This window comes from Crocodylus porosus, unplaced genomic scaffold (genome assembly GCF_001723895.1).
Source record: "Crocodylus porosus isolate Cpor-Errol unplaced genomic scaffold, CroPor_comp1, whole genome shotgun sequence".
Lineage (NCBI taxonomy): Eukaryota > Metazoa > Chordata > Crocodylia > Crocodylidae > Crocodylus > Crocodylus porosus.
The window spans coordinates 185,444,548-185,463,507 of record NW_017728906.1 but is presented as its reverse complement, the minus strand read 5'-3'; the positions used below and the strand labels follow the sequence as shown (position 1 = coordinate 185,463,507).

Below are 18,960 nucleotides of genomic sequence, written 5' to 3'. Positions count from 1 at the left end.
AAAAACTGGTGAATTTTGAAGCATAACAGAATCCTGGGACTGGCCTGAACACAAAAATAAAAGTTAAAAGTCCAACATTACCACATTTTGCGTGCTATATGACAACAATACCTTTTAGTTCTAACACTGCATAGTAACTTGTTGACTTGACTCATGTTTCTCTCTTCCTTATCACCTAAAAGGCTTTCTGCTCCACTGTATTACTTCAAGAACAGCAATTTCCCTTGAAAATGCAAAGTGGCTTTTCATAATCAGCCTCTCTCTCTGACTCCCAATTGTTATGCTTGCTTTCTCCTGAAGAGCACACCATCAAAACTTAAAAGAAATAATTGGGCACTTCTACACACGCAATGAAGACATATGCATAAACTCCAGCACTTAACTGCATTGGAGTTTATTGTTCCCAGAAGTGCTGTTTGAACACATGTCTGAGGCAGCAGCGCATTGAACCGGGTCAGAAAAACCCCAGCTGCTGGAAGGTCCAGGGTAGAGAGTGGGGTAGGTCAGCCAGTCAACCTGGGGCTGCTCCCCCCAGCTCACCATGCTCCAGAGAGGCTGACTGGGACATGAGGGTATATCAGCACAGGGCTAGCCAGCCGGCAACCCCCACAATGAAGCACCCTCATGCCCTAGCCAGCTGGGGCAGTGTTTACATGTGCATTGCTGCAGAGTTTTTTTACTCCACAGCAGAATAGTACTTGTATTTACTGGTATTGAGATGCCAAGCCTTGAGATATAGTTGCAAATGTTATAGTCAGACTTCTTTGTCTAAGCCTTCAATAGCTTCTCAGTATCTACTATGCAGAGATAGAATATATATAATACAGTAAGGTCATTTGATAACGCATCTAATTCCTAATGTATGAAGTCAATGCAGTGACACTTATGTTAGCTAGGGAATTAGTTATCTGGCAAGACTTAAGCAGCTTTTCAGGAAGAGAATCAGCCCTCCAAAGACTAATAAAGAAGTCATTATCCATTCTTCTTACTGACTAGTTAAAGAATTAAATAATTTTATTAGAAAGGCTATTTTGAGAATTGAATTACTGATATAAAAAGTAGGTTTTTGGACTTATTCAACATCAAATTTCAACCCTTAATCAACACGATGTCTCAGAAAATGAATGGAGGGAAAAGTAGATTAAACAGATCCCCAACCATTAAATATGTCTCAAGAATTTTCTGACTCACTCCCCACCCCCTCTCCCAAAGGACTGTTTCAGCACATGCAGCACACTCCTAAATGTGCTACATAACTTCAGCTCCTAAAACCAGTCTGCAGGGGCTCCTAGCCAGTGAAAGGATAACAACTATTATCAAATCCAACCAACCATGAAAACAGTATTTCCTTCTTTCCAAGGAGAAACCTACTCCCTCCACTTTGCCCCATTCTTAACTTTTATAGCACTCACCATGACTTGTTTCATCTTGTCAGTGCTGTTAGAGATGCACTGAACAAGACCCAAAGCAACAGCAAGACAAAGCAACCTGCCATTCCTCTGACAGTATCACACGTCCTAGTGAAACAAAGCTATAAGCATAGCCAAGAAATAAGATTTAAGTTTTTCTTGGAATGATTTTAGCCAAATGATTTTAGCTAATGCAAGTTACCAACCACTTCTCTCACTAAAATTATTCAGACCCTTCATCCTGAAGAGGAGACATGCTGTTCTCTTGCTAATTAAGACACACTTTTGAAAAAAAGACTGGTTTTCTAGAAACAGCCTGCACCTGACAGGGGAGTAAAAAAAATAAAACAAAAACAATAATAAAGAGAAATCAAATCAAATCAAATCAAATAAATAATAAAACAAATAAATTAAGATTAAATAATAAATAATGAACTGAAATGAAAATGAAATAGATAAAAGATTAAATATATAAACGAACTAAATAAGATGAAAATGTTAAATATATAAATCAACAAAAGATGAAAATACTAAATAATAAAGAAATATATAAACCAACAAAATAAAATTAAAATAATTAAAAAGTAATATAAAAAAATTAAAAAACCCAAACACTTGTCCGAGAGCACCACCCGCAACCCGGAGCTTAGCGCTGCGTAGGATCGTGCCCATCCAGCTGTACCTGGCGCTGGACCGCACTGCGGCTGCGCGGCGGTCGCGCCTGAAGCGGCGTGTCCCTCGCCAGCTCCCGTAGCGGCCTTACGTCTGCGCAGTAGTGCGGCTGGTGGGGCCTGTAGCTGGGCAAGCGGCGCGACGCAACACGACGGGCAGGATGTCGGGGGCGTCGGCGGTGCGGATCAGCATCGAGTCGGCATGCGAGAAGCAGGTGCAGGAGGTGGGGCTGGATGGCAGCGAGACCTACCTGCAGCCGCTTTCCATGTCGCAGAACCTGGCGCGCCTGGCACAGCGCATCGACTTCAGCCAGGGCAGCGGCTCCGAGGAGGACGAGCCCGGGCCCGGCGGCCGCGACTGGGCCTCGCCCGGCGACGCAGAGGACGAGGAGGGTGAGTGGGGGGGCGGTCTCCTAGGTGATGGCCTTTGGGGGGGCGGGGCGGTCTCCTAGGCGACGCCTGGGCCCTGAGCATTCGCTTCTCCCGCGCATGCACCAGGGTTGGTGAAGTTCCAGCCGTCACTGTGGCCCTGGGACTCGGTGCGGAACAGCCTGCGCAGCGCACTGACTGAGACCTGCGTGCTCTACGATGTGCTCGGCATTCTCAAGGACAAGAAGTTCATGACCCTCGACCCCGTCGTGCAGGACCCACCGCCCCCCAAGCAGGTACGGCTACCACTGCACCTGCACTCTGCCTGCTCCGGTGCTCAGTCCTGAAGCCCTGGTGGTTTTGGAGCTCACTGCCAGTTCTGCTGCCCTTTTAACTTGGTGCCTGGGGCGGGTGTCCCTTTTGCCCATCCCTGGCGATCCTGCTGGGGTTGCCTGCACCGGGCACTTTCCACTGGCGCGTTGTTGCTAGAAGGACATGCCTCATCCTGTGGCACCTTTGGGTAGGGTTACCATATGTCTAGGTTTTCCTCTTTTTGAGCTCTCTGATCGCTGTCCGGGTGGTTTTTCACATCTGCCCAAATGTCCTGTTGCAGCCCCCACCCCCCTGCCCTGATGAAAGGTCTGGGATTGTGCTTTGCTCCGCTGGTAGGAACAGGGGGAGGGCAGTTGGAGGCAGCAGGGAGCACAGATGTACCTGCCTGCAGCTGCAGAGGCGGGCGCAGACCCATGCGGTGCTCCCTGCTGCCTCCAGTTGCCCCCTCTACTCCACCTGCAGACCAAAGCTGCAGACCAAAGCAAAATCCCAGACCTTTGGTCAGGGCAGGGGGGCGGGGGCTGCAACAGGATGGGGGGGCAAGGGGTTGCCTGCCCCTCCAGCAGGGATGCATGACAGGTGTTCTCTTTTTTGGATCTGGAAACATGGTAGCCTTGCCTTTGGGAGCAAATAGCTGGCTCATATGTGTCAGCACAGGGAGCATGACCTGAGCCTCAGCCAGATGCACACAATGAATCACTGCACTGTGAGGTCATGCAGGTTGCTGTTTTGTTTTCAGATCCCTTTTCAATTAGAAAAGTAGCTTCATAGAGTTTTGTGGCATGACTCTGCAACTGCAGGGGTGTCAGATGCAGCCCACTTGCCAGATCCAGCCTCTGGAATCCTATCATCTGGGCCCTGGTGCTGGCCTGGGATGTACAGCTGACCCACACTTGACACATGCCAGACTGGCCCTACACGCAGGACCCAGGACATGCATTGCATGCATGGGCCCGCACTGTATACAGCATCTGTAAGGGTCAGTCCAGGGCCCTCCCTGTAAAGCTGGATCCAGTGCCCACTAAGCCAGTCCTAGACTGTACTGAACTCGGTGCCCACTCTAGTTGTTCCAGGACTCGTTGCACGTGTTGACTACCCAGGACCAGCTGAAACTGGCATTGCATGCAGCTCGCATCCCAATCCAGCCAGAGTGAACACCACATGCAGTACAGTCCCAAACCAGCAAGGGGGGGGGGAGTAGCCGTTCTGGCTGTTCATCAAGCCCGTGAACAAATCCTGTGCCATATACCTGGCCCACAGAGCCAGAGGAGTTTGACACTCCTGGTATAGAGTAATGGTTCTCAATCTTTTTAGACTTAAGGCACCCTCTATGGCTTTTTGAGTTGAGCAGCACCCTGTTTCAAAAATTAATTGATGTATTACAGTGCTTAACTGCTTGAAGAGGGGCTGGGGAAGGAGGAGCAGGAAATAGCTTGTGCTGCAGTGAGGGGTGGAAGGAGGAGCCTGCATTTACCTCCTCACCTAAGCTTTTCACCTATCTCCTCTTTCCAGAGTGCAGCACCCTTCAAAAACTATCACAGCACCCCAAAATGCTGCTGTACCGTGGCTGAAAGTCATTGGCCTAGAGGGTTGTGCACCACTGATACAGCTCCTACTTTGTTATCTGTTGTCTGAAAGGGCAATGCCAAGACTCATTTTGGTCCCAGTGGTCTGTGTGCAGAGACTGCCAATACAATTGTTAATTAGCATAGCGTGAGGCATTAAATTCTTTTTAAAAAGTTACTGAACAGCCAGCAAAAATAAGTACCAGCAATTTCTAGTAATGATTGCTTTGAAGATGTTTTTCTCATAAATATTTACTTCCATTCAATGTTTATTTTCATGTTTCCAGAATCCTCAGTTTTTACAGTTGATTTCAAAAAAGAAGTCACTAGCTGGAGCAGCACAAATCCTGTTGAAAGGAGCAGAAAGGTTATCCAAATCAGTAGCAGAAAACCAGGAAAATAAGCGGCAAAGAGATTTCAACTCTGAGCTGTTGAGACTGAGACAACACTGGAAATTGAGAAAAGTAGGAGACAAAATTCTTGGGGATCTGAGCTACAGAAGTGCAGGTATGGTACATCACTGCTTATCAGGAATCTCAAATATTGATATTTCAAGAAACAACTGATAATTATTATATTAGAATAAAATAATTAAAGGTCTTAGTCTGTCTATCTGTCCGTAACACTTTTGGTCAGCTGTGCATGTGCCGCTGAGAGGGCGGGTGGTGATTGGCTGTGTGGAGGCAGAGGTGGACCGGTGTGAGGGTGGAGGCATGCATGCACCCAACAGTTGGCAGGAAGGGAGGGAAGGCAGGGAAGCCCCGCAACTCATGCTCAGTGGAGGAGGTGGAGGCAGAGACAGATGGGAGGCAGGCAGGCAGGCATGCACCCACCCAACAGCTGGCAGGGAAGTGGGGGACAGGAGGGGAAGCAGGGGAGGTGGGACAGAGCTCAGGAGGAGGCAGACACAGGCAGGGAATGGGAGGCTTTGTTGGTGGCTGGAGGAGACAGTGGTGGCACAGGGAGTGCTTACACTCCTTTGTAATTTTAAATCCGTTATTCATGACTGGCGATTGGTTAGTATTATATAAACCCTTTTAAATTATAAAGTGGAGAGGAATTATTTATGAGTTGACATGAATAAGAAAGGAGCAAAGAGAAGAACTTGCTGCTTAACAGGAGAGAAACTGAGGCACTGAGGTGGCTAAGGAATTGATTAGAGCCATTGCCTTTTTGGTACCTAGAAACTAAATGTGTTTGAAATATTTAAAAATACACAATATATACAATAAGGAAGAATCCTGCATTAGCAGTAGACTGGATTGGATAAGTGCTAGTTTTTTTTTCATCTTTTTAATCTGATGTTTGAGATTTGTTCTGTAAAGTAAAAAACAAGTTGTGTGTCATCTTTTCTGAATTAAGATCCTGATGGTATCTGAAGTATAAACTTTCCAGTATTAACTTGTACTTAATAGAATATTGAATGAGTGATTGTTAGATTCATAGATGTTAGGATCAGAAGGGACCTCAATAGATCATTGAGTCCGACTCCCTGCATAGGCAGGAAAGAGTGCTGGGTTCAGATGACCCCAGCCAGATGCCCATCCAACCTCCTCTTGAAGACCCCCAGGCTAGGGAAGAGCACCACCTCCTTGGGAGCCTATTCCAGGTTCTGGCCACTCTAACTGTGAAGAAGTTCCACCTAATGTCCAGTCTAAGTTTGCTCTCTGCTAGCTTATGGCCATTATTTCTTGTGACCTCCAGGGGCGCTTTAGTGAGCAGAGCCCCACCAATTCACTTCTGTGCCCCCATGATGAATTTATAGGCAGCCACAAGGTCACCTCTCAGCCTTCTCTTGCGGAGGCTGAAGAGGTCCAGGTGCCCTAGTCTCTCCCCGTAGGGCTTGGCCTGCAAGCCCTTAATCATACCGGTGGCCCTTCTCTGGACCCTCTCCAGGTTATCCACATCCCTTTTGAAGTGTGGCACCCAAAACTGCACGCAGTACTCCAACTGGGGTCTGGCCAGTGCCCAATAGAGGAGAAGTATCACCTTCTTGGTTCTGTTTGTTATGCATCTGCTGATGCACAGTAAAGTGCAGTTAGCTTTTCTGATGACTTTTGTCACACTGACGACTCATATTCATCTTGGAGTCCACTAGGACTCCAAGATCCCTTTCCGCTTCCATGCTACTGAGCAGGTCATTTCCTAGGCAGTCGGTGTGCTGGACATGTTTCCTCCCTAGGTACAGCACTTTGAATTTCTCCTTGTTAAATTGCATTCTATTGTTTTCTGCCCATTTGTCCAACCTGTCCAGGTCTGCCTGTAGTTGTTCCCTGCCCTCTGGTGTGTCAACTTCTCGCCACAGTTTTGTATCATCCGCAAACTTGGACGTGGTACACTTCACTCCCTCGTCCAAGTTTGTTTTACTTAGTTAATGTAAGATTCCTATTCCGTTTTGGAGCCATGATACAGTAGACACAAAAATGCTGTTTGTGTGGCAGTTACTCTAAGGTAATATTGTCCTAGTTAAAATCTTGGTCCTGAAAATACTACTAAAAGTGCTGAATTCCATTCCTCAGTAGTCCCACTTTAGGCATGTACATGTTGTTATTGACTTCAAGTTAAGCATTTGCACAGGTACTTGTGAATAAAGGCGAATATAGCACTAGTCTAAGTTAAAAATGAATCATTGCTTTTTATACACTATGAGGAGACAAATTTAATTATTTTGAAACAGCCAAGTAAATCAAATCTAAGTAATACTCCTTTTGCATGGTACAAATGTATGAGGACTTCCTATAACAGAAACATTTTCTTTTGAAAGTTTCCATTGTTCACAGGAACATGTACGTTCTATGACATAACATGTACATCCCTCTTCTTCCCTTTTTTAGGATCCCTCTTCCCTCATCATGGCACGTTTGAAGTGATAAAAAACACAGACATTGATCTAGATAAGAAAATCCCTGAAGATTATTGTCCACTGGATGTTCAGATTCCAAGTGATTTAGAGGGATCAGCCTATATAAAGGTGTGTCAAATATATATAGTATAATTTCTAGATTATTTAAACCCCAGGGAATTGCTCAGAAAAGCTCAAAATTATGCAAAATTAATTACTTTTTTAAAACAAATTAAACTAAATACAGTAAAAGCCCTGTTATTCGGCATGAATGGGGAATGCTAGGTGTCAGTTATGTAAAAATTCCAGTTACCTGAGTCACGCAGGGGAGAGGGGGCTAGCGGCAGCCGCACACAGAGTGGAGGCGGGGGTGGCAGCAGCCGAAAATTGTAGTTAATAGAGTATTTTGGCTTGTAGAATGCTGTTTAACACGGATTTTACTATATAACACTATTTGAGCTTTCTTTAAAAATATATGCAGGTACTTTGTATGGTTGTGGGGTATTTGGGGGGGGATTTGTGAAGGTGTGGGAGCGTGGAGTTTGTGGGGGGATTATGAAGAGGGTTGTGTATGGGCTTTGTGAGGAAGTCTGGGTATGACATTGTGTGGTTTTTGTGGGCATGTGGGGGAGTTATGAAGGTATGGGCGTGTGGGTGGGTGTGGGCCCCCCACCACACCAAATATCCTCCCACCCCTATGGTGCAGAGCCCCCACCGTTGGCAGAGGCAGGCAGAGCCCTCAGCAACTCGCGCCTCATGGAGCCCACCCGGCCCAGTGGCATGCAGCCCATACTGACCCACAAACCCCACCCACATGCACCCTGACACCTACCCTCTGCTCCTCGTAGTCAGGAGCTCCCCTTCCCACTTACCCAGCTGTCTAGTCATGAGGCTCTGTGCCTCCACATCATGGGGCTTCCAGCTGAAATGAGGCTCCCAGCCCTGTGGAGGTGGAGGCACAGAGCCCGCCATTGTTAAATGATGCAAAATATTGCAACTGTGCATGGTCATGCCTTTTATGTGCAAAATTGCATGGGCTCAAAATTGCTTAGGTCCCCAGGGTGTAATTATTCATATACTAGTATGCAGAATGAGACAAAACAATCTCCTTTTTTCTTGTACAGGTTTCTATTCAAAAGCAAGCTCCAGATATAGGTGACCTTGGCACAGTTAACCTCTTTAAAAGACCTTTGCCAAAATCAAAACCAGGTACCATTTGTTAAATGTCACTCTCGAGGGGTTTGAATTTAATGCTTAATAAGGAAGTATTTGTGGTGGTAGAAAACAAGAACAGAGGGACATTTTCTGATTCTTGATTTACTGGAAATTCTATACTGGATTACGGTTGAGGTTTTGCAAATATGGCTCCTTCAAAATGGCTAAATAAATATAATGGTTCTGAAGGTCTAAATATCATTTTAGTGACTTTCATTCATCCCCTTAGCTGCTGAAGTAAAGCTATTGATTCATTTGTCATTGCCTGCTGAAAATCAAGTGCGATTGCTATTTCAATTTCAACTTTGCACATTTTATGAAATAGAGATCTTTGGTAAGCATTTAGTAGATGAAACTAGGAATGGGATATTGGTTAGGGGGTTTCTGTTTTATATTGAAGCTCTGATTTCCCATTTAAGTTGTCTTTTCTCTTGTTTCTCTGGTTTTATAAGTTTTTCGGGTGGCATCTACACTAAATCAAGTATCTTGTTTGTAGTTATTACAGTCACAAAAGTAGTTAAGCTGTAATATCTATGATTTTGTGGAAGAGGGGCAGAAAGGTGAGAGACTTGCATCTGGGAGCTTCTTGTATTTAAGTCGCTGCTTTCATAGATTTCATGGACATTAGGGCTAGAAGGGACCTTGGGAGATCATTGAGTCCAACCCCCTTCCCCAGGGGCAGTAAGTCAGCTGGAGTCAAAGGATCCCAGCAAGATAAACATCCAAATGTCTCTAAAGGGTCCGAAGTAGGTGCTTGCACCACCTCTGGCGGCAGTCTGTTCCAGGCCTTGGGGGGTCAGATAGTAAAGAAGCTCTTCCTCATGTCCAGCCTGAAACGGTCTTGGAGGAGTTTGTGACCATTTGACCTTGTCATCCCTTGGGGCGCTCCGGTGAACAGGCATTCCCCCAGATTGTGATATACACCCCTTATATACTTGTAGGCAGCCACCAGGTCCCCCTGAGCCTGTGCTTTTCCAGGCTGAAGAATCCCATAACTTTGATTCTGTTTCAAGTCAAATTTAGGTAGATGACATCAATTCCTACTGTCACTAAGATCGAGTATTGAATAGTGGATGCTTATAAGTTGGCAGCACAACCTATGTTCTTTTGGTCTCTTGCTGTTCATTAAAGGCAGGAACTGATGAAGTAGTAGATTTTTTTTTTAAATGTACAATGTAGCAAACTGCACGGAGTAAAGGTGAAGTTAGTGATTGTGTTAATAAATATTGACTTCATGAGTTATTCAGAAGCTTTATTCTAAATTGGAATTTACTTGATCCAGCAGGTACAGTGCTCAATAGTAAGTACCCTATATGCAACCTCACTAAGTGACTTGCACCATTTTTAAAGGTCTGCATTAGCCAGCTTGTCCAATTAAAGGTGTTGATTTTGCTCTGTAAGGTCCTGAGCGGTTTACGTCTTGGTTACTTCAAGAGAACTTTCCCTACTAATTGCTATGGCAGCAAAGTCAGCTTAGATGCTCTTCTTTATTTCTGAGATCTAAATGTTTTCATATGGGACATTCTAGGTGGGAAGTTCTCAGTGCCAAAACTAACTTCCTCATGGTTTATAGGCATATGGCCCCACCTGGAATGCTAGACTGCTCTGGTCACTCCATTCCAAAAGATGTATCCTGTTTAGAAAAGGTTGCAAGGTGAGCAATAAAATAATTTAGAGGGATAGAGAGCAACTGAAAATATTGATAGTTAAATCTCAGAAATGAAACTGTGTGAGGTGATATGCTAGAGGTATAGATAGGGAAATGAGCTGCATTTATATACCTTCTCTCAAATACTAGGAATGTTTACATTTTATGAAAATGAAAGGTGTGATGCAAGCTAAAAGGAAATGGGTCTTTCATAACATCTCTTTCATCCGCTATCTTACAGCAGTAGGTTTCCACAGGGAATCTAAGAGCCTAGAAAAACCAAAAGGATTAGATGCTTTTACAGATAATGGGAACTTCAGCACTACCAAACAAAGTCATAAATCCTAATGCTTCATACAATAATCAGTAATTGGAGGGGCTTAGATCCTGCCAGTAGGTGGAGTTTGTTCCACAGCTGTCTGTAGGAGACTCTTGAACTTTCTTCATAACTACTGGTGCTGGTTTCTGTAAAACAGGAAGCTCTAGCAAGGGTCTGGACACCTATGGCACTTTTTACGTTTAGGGCATAGCATATGGTATCTATTTGTTTACTTGGGCAATAACTTAAAAAAATCAGGAACTAGCCTGTACACAAGTGCAGAGGCTGCTCTGATACTGTAATTACAGCATGTTGGAGCAGGCTCGTTTAACCAATAATTACAGGTGATCACCAATGATTACCAACAATCTTCAGTTGCCAATTAATCACTGGCAATCATTGGTAATTAATTGGTAACTGTCACACTCCAGCCAGCTTCTATGTGTCCTGTATTAGGATCCCCCCACTTCAAAATAGCAGTGGTGGCACTTGAACTAAAACTTGTTGAATGACCTTTACACAAGACACTGAGGCACTGTAATTACACAGAGGAGCTTTACTTATACGGAGGAACTTTACACGAGACATGGAGGAGCTTTGAATGAGCTTTACACGCTTTAATTACACAGAAGAGCTTTACATGAGACAGGGAGATGCTTTAGAGTAGCTGTTGGAGTCACTCTAAAGTGTTACGCTGGCCCCCCACCCCCCGAAAAAATATAGAAGTGTCCTAGATGCCTAACTCCATCGTGAAACATCTACTTGGCTTTTGAAAGTGCTTTGACTTTCTTTTCATGGGCGTATTTTACATATCTTGTGTTGCAAGCTTCCAGTGCATGGGAAACTGGATCTGAAGCTGTAGGTCTAACCCAATACAACTAATTAATATAAATATAGGAAGAGTCTATTTAAAATTCACTAGTGTTGTGTTTTCTGTGCACTCTTATGGTGTTATAACAAGGTTCAGATTAGGTGGAAACAGTAGTCCAGACTTTTCTAGCCTCTTTAACCATCTTACCTGATGCCTTAGTCATTCCTTAAGAGCTGTATACAATAGTTGTTCTTTGCTACTTTTTTAAAAGAACAAGCACCATTCATTTTTCTTAGGTGCTCCACATTGGCAGACAAAACTAGAAGCTGCACAAAATGTCCTGTTATGCAAAGAAATCTTTGCCCAGCTGTCAAGAGAAGCAGTTCAAATTAAGTCACAAATTCCTCACATTGTTGTGAAGAACCAGATCATCTCTCAGCCTTTTCCAGGTAGGAAACTTTTGGGATACTCTTGTTCTATAAATGGGGAATCCAGACTGAAACACTGACTAAATATGAAGGTTTTCTTGGTAAATAAATTTACATCTTACTCATACCAAATAGATGTATGATGTTCCCTGAATTCTGCAGTTAATTCCAACTAAATGAGAAGATCCAAGAAACAACAATATAAAAAATCCCCACATGACCATACTTCAGCCAGTGTACTTACACCACTGGTGGCATTGTTTTTAAACACAATTCTCTGTCCATCAAAAATAATGATAGCCAAAAGCACCACCTCATGGAGGTCATACTTTGAGGTTGTGTGTCAGTCGATGCTGTATAGGAGAAAAATTTAATCTGTTAATAGACCTTGAAGAGAGGTAAATTGGTTGCCATTTATCTTGGAAGATCAGTAGTATGGGGAACCTGAAAGCATCACTAGTTGTTTAGAGAATTCTCCATTCTTGAACCTGACTACACCTGCTCAAGGCTATTTTTCTGCATTCATTCAAAAACGTACTGAAGCAATGTTGTATGTAAGTTATTCTTTCCCTGCAATGTTATGAAGAGTTTCCTTTTTTTCTATTTGCTTGATTCCATAAAGATGGAAAACACCTCCATCTCTGACTTCTGTTGACCTAGCAGCCAAGGTCAAACCAGCTACAGGTTCTTTGATTAATTATATATTAAATTAAAATGTTGCAGTTTTTTATGAGATGTTATTTGCTTTTCAACTGCAGTCTGACCTCATTGTTTTATCTTCTCTGAAATTTTAAATATTGCTTTGAAAGCTAACACTATGGTAAGAAGAGGAAGAAAGGAGAAAAGAATAAAAAAAGATACTCTGGCTATAAGTTAGTCTACATGAAAATATTGACAGTTGTTTTCTTAATTTTTTGTGCAGGATTGCAGTTGTCTATATCCTTGTGTCACTCTTCTAATGATAAGAAATCTCAAAAGTCTGCCTCTGACAGACAAAGTCCAGAGGATCATCTCTATGTCCTGGAACACAACTTGCATCAGCTGATCAGAGAGGTAATACATTTTAGTTGAACACTGACATTGTTTTTCCTTCAGGAGTCTGGTTTGGAGTCTTGAATACAATGTCATGACACTATTGCACTATTAGAGGTCAGTCAGTTCCTCCCTGTGTAAAGCAGTCCTCTTACATGTCTAAAGAAGTGTCTCCATTGTATAAATGGAGCAAGGCTGATATTAGGAGCTCCCCTTGTACCTGTGTGAAATATTATTCCCTTGATTTAGCCTCTTGATTACAAGAAGATGGTTCTGAATCATTCCTGCATTAAGACTCCTCACCATTCTCTTGCTCCAGAAATTGGTTGTCAGGCTCTTTAAAGCAGATATCAGTGCAGGCATTGACAAAAGAAAAGCACTACCTGCATTGCTTCTGGAGCCTGACGATAGAATTTTATTTAATAGAAGGCATTAAGTAATGACTGAGCCTGTGACCCTTTGTGTTCCCTTGGGTGGTAGAGGAGTGTGTCAGGGCACAAAGGAATGCACAGCCTCAAACACACCATATCCAGAAAGTTCTGAGTTTTCTTGCCAAAAGTAGCATCTTCTACATCACAGCTCTGTTCCCACCTGTAAATTTCTTCTAATCTGTCCTCATTGTTTCTCTTAAGTGAGAGCCCTTCTGAACAGGCTTGTTGCTCTCAGTGGAACTTGTACTGCAGCAGAGCTCAGTAACCTTGCGGCTGCTACACAGATGAGAAAATACACTGGCAAATAGGTCTTTTATTAAAGGGGGCTAAGTAATCCAGGCTCTGTGCTGCCTGTGAGCTGTGAAACCATAAAAATTGGCTGACGTTTACATTTTCCTAATTTATAGGAATAGTTTTCTCTCGTTAAAGCGCCCACTCAGTGGAAAAACATGGAAAGGACCTCAAGGCACTGTCCATTGCAGAACCTAAAAGTAGAAGCACAGAGACTACTTTGTGTTCTTTTGGCTACCCCAAGTGTTGCCATTTTTTGTGGAATTGTACATTTGTTTCAAGTCATTCTTTTGAGAGGTGAAGCAGCGTATGTTAGCAAACTGCATGTCGTTACTGGGGTGTGCGTTCCTCTCATTTCTAATTGGTTTTGTCTGTTACAGTTTCACAAGCAAACTTTGAGCTCCACGGTAATGCCACACCCAGCTAGTGCACCATTTGGCCATAAGAGAATGAAGCTGGCAGGACCTCAGGCATTTGACAAAAATGATATCAACTCCTTGCAGTCCAATGAAGGGCTTCTGGAAAAGATTATTAAGCAGGCAAAACATATCTTTCTGAGGCGCAGGTATGTGCACAGGCCACTCTGGTTAAAGCCAAGGTAAAGCCAAACTACTAGCATCTTCCACCCCAGGCTGGTGATTAACTTTCAAAGTGTTTCTAAACCTTATTCTTCATTGCTGAATGCTTTTGTAAGACTTCATTTCTAGGTATTGAGAATCAGTAGTTTATTATCTTCAAGTCTGTATAAAACTTCTATGGAATATGAGCACAAGAGTGTTCAGCACTTACTTCTCTTTTTATGCAGTCCTTATATTGCAGCCTACCAATAGATTTATGTACCACTTTGGGAAAAAGATGACTTTCTCCAGGGGGGTAAGGGGGGTGTTCTCCGTATACAGCTGAACAACAAATATCTGACTTGAACATAAATGTTATCTTGCACAGTCAACTAGATCAGACAGAGGCTTGCTTACTTCCCCTCTGCCCTTGGAGAAAAGACAATCGTGCATATTGTCTATTGAGGGTGGTATGTCTTTGTTTTGTTTTAGAACTGCTCGAACCATTGATAGTCTTGCTAGTCGCATTGAAGATCCACAGATTCAGGCCCATTGGTCCAACATAAATGATGTTTATGAATCCAGTGTTAAGGTTTTAATAACTTCTCAAGGTTATGAGCAGATATGCAAGTAAGTATGAAAGCTCTGCAGATGTGGATTATTCATTTGTTAAGAATGAGAAAATGTTTTGCTTTTCCTACATTGTGATACATGTGACTTTAAAGAAGCAACATTAATCTCTGTTCATATTTGTTTTAGGAAGGAAAGTTACCCCCCTCAAAGTTACCTCTCTCCTATATCTAAAAGTTACATTTAATATAGGAATTTAATAAATAGATAACTACATTTTCTTCAAATAAGTGACCATAATAGAGTCTCTTTCTCTTCCCTTTCCCTCCCCCCCCAGAAGGAGTCAAATCTTGAACCTGATTACCTGAGTTCAGCTTTTTTCATCATGAAAATCAGAGCTCCCCCTGCCCCCTTAGCTCACCAGGACAAGGATCCAGCAGCAATTGTCCCCCCTGCACTACTTTGTGGTGCTGAGCAACCCTGATATGCTGCTGCCTTGTCCATGCCATTGCCCCTCTTGCCCCTCACTCCACAACTGCAGCACCCTGGGCCTGCCGGTGCCCCTCACTCCCCACCCACAGCCTCCCCACCCCTTCCAGTGCCCTTTGCTCTCAGCCCCCTGTCCCTGCCTGTGGCTCTCACTTCCCGCCCCTGCCAATGATGGCCCTCACTCCCCAACCACAGCTCCCTCCTGGCTCTGCTGGTGCCCTTCTTTCCCAACAACCCCCACCCCCAGTCCTGTTGGAGGGGGCCCTCAGCTGCCAGGGCTGTGGGGTCAGGGACCCAAGTCTGCAGCCCCCTGCTTACAGCAGTACTCAAGCCTGGATGCCACATATGGGAGACAGTGGGTGCTGTGGCATTTGGAGGCAGATGCAGGCTGCTTGCTGCAGGCTTGCCCTCCCCACCCTGCTGCCCTCCCCACAAGACCTCTGCAGCCCAGTAGCTGAGACCTGGCGTGGCAAGGCACAGCGAAGCCAAGTAGGGAAATTCATTGCTGTTGCCGTGAGTCCTGCGCCACCATGGCAAGGCACCCCCCGTGCCTGCCTAGCGGCAGTGACAGACACAACTCCATGCTGCCAGCCCTACTTCTACCAGTGGGCAGGGAGTTCCTCACCATGGTGGCATGGGGCTCGTGGTGGAAGCACTGAGCTTCCCTACCCCACCCCACTCTGCCCTCCATGCTGGGTCTTGCCTACTGGGCCATGAAGTCTCTGCACACAAACTTGCACCAAAATACTGGAGGTGTAATAATAGTCCAGTTTGTTACTTCAGTTATTTTGATGCTGGCTTCCTTTTAGAGAAGCTGTTAGTTCTTTTACTACGTTGGGTGACCCAGAAGTTGCTGGGATAACAGATGAGCCCAGTTTCTTTGTATTATCTTGCTGCTAGGTCCAGTTTTGTGAAAAAATGTAAAACTGCAGTTTAGAGGATTTTGTGCTTTAGTATCACTTAAGGAATAGGAATTTTTAAAAAATCCTTGTTTATAGCAATCCTTGTCTACAGACTAGAGTAGACATGCATGGTTTTGTATTACCAGTAGATGTGGTGATTGTAGACCAGCGGATGTTGGGTTAATCAAAATATTTAAAAACAAGTAGAACTTGCATAATATTTAAAGACTCCTGCTTTTGTTAGTCATTCAGAAAACAGCTGTTTCCCTTTTCTGTCCCAGGAAGTAATAGAGTCTGTTGAGGTGTGAGCTTCCTACAGGATTATTCTTTAGTATGTTTAAGGTACTTCATTCTTAAACCTTTTAAAATGGATGTCTTCTGCCAACTTTTAGGCAGTTTTAGTAAATATACATGTATTTTTGTCCTTGTAAAGGTCTATTCAGCTACAACTGAACATTGGAGTTGAACAGATCCGAGTCGTGCACAGGGATGGAAGAGTTATCACATTATCCCACCAAGAGCAAGAGCTGCAGGATTTCCTTCTGTCTCAGGTAAACTTAAAGACTAGAAAAAGAATAACATGGAACTTGTATACATCTGTATAAACTACGTAACTGTATGCATATTGCCATATGTCTCTGGGACAAATTGTAGCAAGTACATGAGTACAGTTGGGACAAAAGTATCACTTAAAGGTGTCAAAGATGGAAGGTTGTTAGAAATTCTGCATAGAATACATAGCTGGTCTAATAAAAGATATCACATCTACTCAAAGAACCATACATGCGTAGAATGGAGAACTGTAGAAGAAGATTTATATTCCAGGCTTCTCATGGTTGATTAAATTCTTCAAGAAACACCTATATGTCAGCTGTGGCAACTGATTCCAAAAATGGCAGCACACTGTAGCCAGGTTCAGAAGTACCAGTGGCACACAAATAAATTTGAAATATACTTAGCTGCAAAGTACGTGTTGCCTACCATATGAACGGTCAGTATGCTGTGCTTGCTAGAAACCTCACACTAAGCATCTGACATGGTTCTCACCATGTCTGCTAAGGTAACCATATCCTGTTAGGGGCAGAGAATCTTTATAGTTCACATGCCTATAACTGCTGTCACTTTCAACACTGACACAGAATTTCCAGCTTTGTATCTGATATTACCTGATAATTGGCATTTGAATGAAGTATGGTTTCTGAATTGTTTAGAACAAGGTTTTGTTTTGTTTCAGCAGCAGCGGTGTTTCTAGTAGTGCATTCTACATAGCATAGACACAGGCATTTGATCAGCAGAGTATTCTGAATTAAGTTTGCCTGATTTGAATTATATGGAACCCTGACAGGGAGTTAAAATCAATTTTATCGAAGCTATTGCTTTCACTAGCCAGATGGTTTTCAAACTCCACCATGGAGAGCTGGCTGGCTGTCTAGCACTAATACCTCCTTGCTTCCAACTGTTAAATCACTCCATTGAAAAGGATTTTAGCTCTTCCAAGCAATTGCCCTACCTTCCATTGGATGTAAGTCCCAAGTAGAAAGTGTGATGATCTCTGCATTGTGCCAAAGCCCAACTTGTGTCTTTCCAAATTTGCCCTGTAATATTGTTTCCTATTGGTTATTCTGGAGCCCTTTCTGCAATTGTTTTATAGAAGAAATTGTGTCTCTAATTTTAGTCTCTCCTTAATTAGATGTGTAATCTTACACTTAAAGTTTTAGTGATTCTAGAGATCTATGCTAATTGATCTTTAAAAACTCACAGACCCATGTATAAGGGTAAAATGTAAAAGGTTCATACATCTTTTCAGCTCTCTGTTCACAAATGAGCTGGTGTAGACTTGGACAAAAACAAATTTCTAGTTGGTATCATATGAATTTTTGTATGATTAAGTCTCAGTGGGGAAAAAAGCATTTAAAAACCTAATATAGACCAGGAAAAAGAAATGGAAGCTAGGGAAAACTAAACATAAGATATCCATTGCAAGGCACAAAGGAAAAACACCATGAACCTCTGTCTTCTTTTAGATGTCCCAGCATCAAGTCCATGCAGTTCAGCAGCTCGCTAAAGTTATGGGATGGCACGTTCTGAGTTTCAGTAATCATGTGGGCCTGGGGCCAGTAGAGAGCATTGGCAATGCATCAGCAATCACCGTGGCATCACCAAATGGAGACTACGCTATTTCAGGTAGTATTTCATTTGATTGTGATCATAAAATGTATTTGAGAGTAAGGTTTTCTAGCTGTTTTCTTTTAGAATCAATCTCAAGATATTAAGACTTCAGTATAGTAAATTATTTTCTGAACAAGCTTCTCCCTTCCAGTCCTCCGCTCTGTCCACCACCACCTTTTAAATGTACAAGTGATGCAAGTACTAATTCTTCTAAGGCTGCTTTTCAGACCACTGTTTAATACTCACATTATTGACTTAAAAGGTTTTAAGAAGTGGCTTCAAACTAGTTGTTTCATACACACAAGAGAAATAGTTAAATATTTAATGTGTTTCATGGTAGGTAATGCCAATAAAGTTACTTGCATTCTGCACAGAGTGAGGTTGGAGAGACAGTTGCTCTGGGTTCAGAACTAGAGTTCATGTCCCTTTGTCTTGTGTTCTGACCACAATCCTGTGGTTTCTGACGTGGAGATAATGTTGCAGTACATGTTTTTCACCCCATTAAATCAATTTGTCTGCTCTTTTTAGAAGCAGACTCTCATAGTACTTTAAAGCAGTGGGGGCTACCCTTTTTGGCAGGCATGCTACAAATTGAGCCACTCCAGTCCCCTTCCCTGACTTGATCTGCTGCTCTGCTTTTTGCTTCCTGTCCTGTCTGCTGCTGTGCTGCCTTCTCACCTCCCCAAGCTTATGAGTGCCCCACAACACGGCTGCCTGTGGCACTTGTGGCAGACATGCTGCAGATTGGCCACTCCTACACTGAAAAATTGCAGAGATCTCTGAACAGATCTGACAAGTCTTTTGGGAAACCTCCTAATTCTCTCCCTAAGAGATTGAAATGTCTGCTGCAAAAGAAGCCTTCTGCAAACTTTCTCTTGAGAAAGCATACTGAAGGTGCATAAACTCATT

At 43.3% G+C, this 18,960-nt stretch overlaps 1 protein-coding gene across 1 annotated transcript; it reads left to right on the top strand.

Moving 5' to 3' along the window:
- Window positions 1–2,191: 2,191 nt before the first annotated feature.
- Window positions 2,192–18,170, top strand: MED17 (mediator complex subunit 17). The gene is made up of 11 exons (XM_019530335.1): window positions 2,192–2,473; window positions 2,579–2,745; window positions 4,635–4,854; window positions 7,182–7,318; window positions 8,314–8,398; window positions 11,479–11,631; window positions 12,533–12,663; window positions 13,745–13,929; window positions 14,414–14,551; window positions 16,316–16,433; window positions 17,907–18,170. The coding sequence occupies exons 1-11, from the start codon at window positions 2,242–2,244 to the stop codon at window positions 18,153–18,155; spliced, it is 1,815 nt and encodes a 604-aa protein (XP_019385880.1). The 5' UTR covers window positions 2,192–2,241; the 3' UTR covers window positions 18,156–18,170.
- The last annotated feature ends 790 nt before the right edge of the window (window positions 18,171–18,960 follow it).

Excerpts from the sequence above, each read along its gene's own strand:
- MED17 (XM_019530335.1), top strand. The coding sequence starts at position 2,242 with ATGTCGGGGGCGTCGGCGGTGCGGATCAGCATCGAGTCGGCATGCGAG. Across the intron at positions 12,664-13,744 it reads TGCATCAGCTGATCAGAGAG|TTTCACAAGCAAACTTTGAG; the intron begins GTAATACATTTT and ends TGTCTGTTACAG. Across the intron at positions 13,930-14,413 it reads CATATCTTTCTGAGGCGCAG|AACTGCTCGAACCATTGATA; the intron begins GTATGTGCACAG and ends GTTTTGTTTTAG.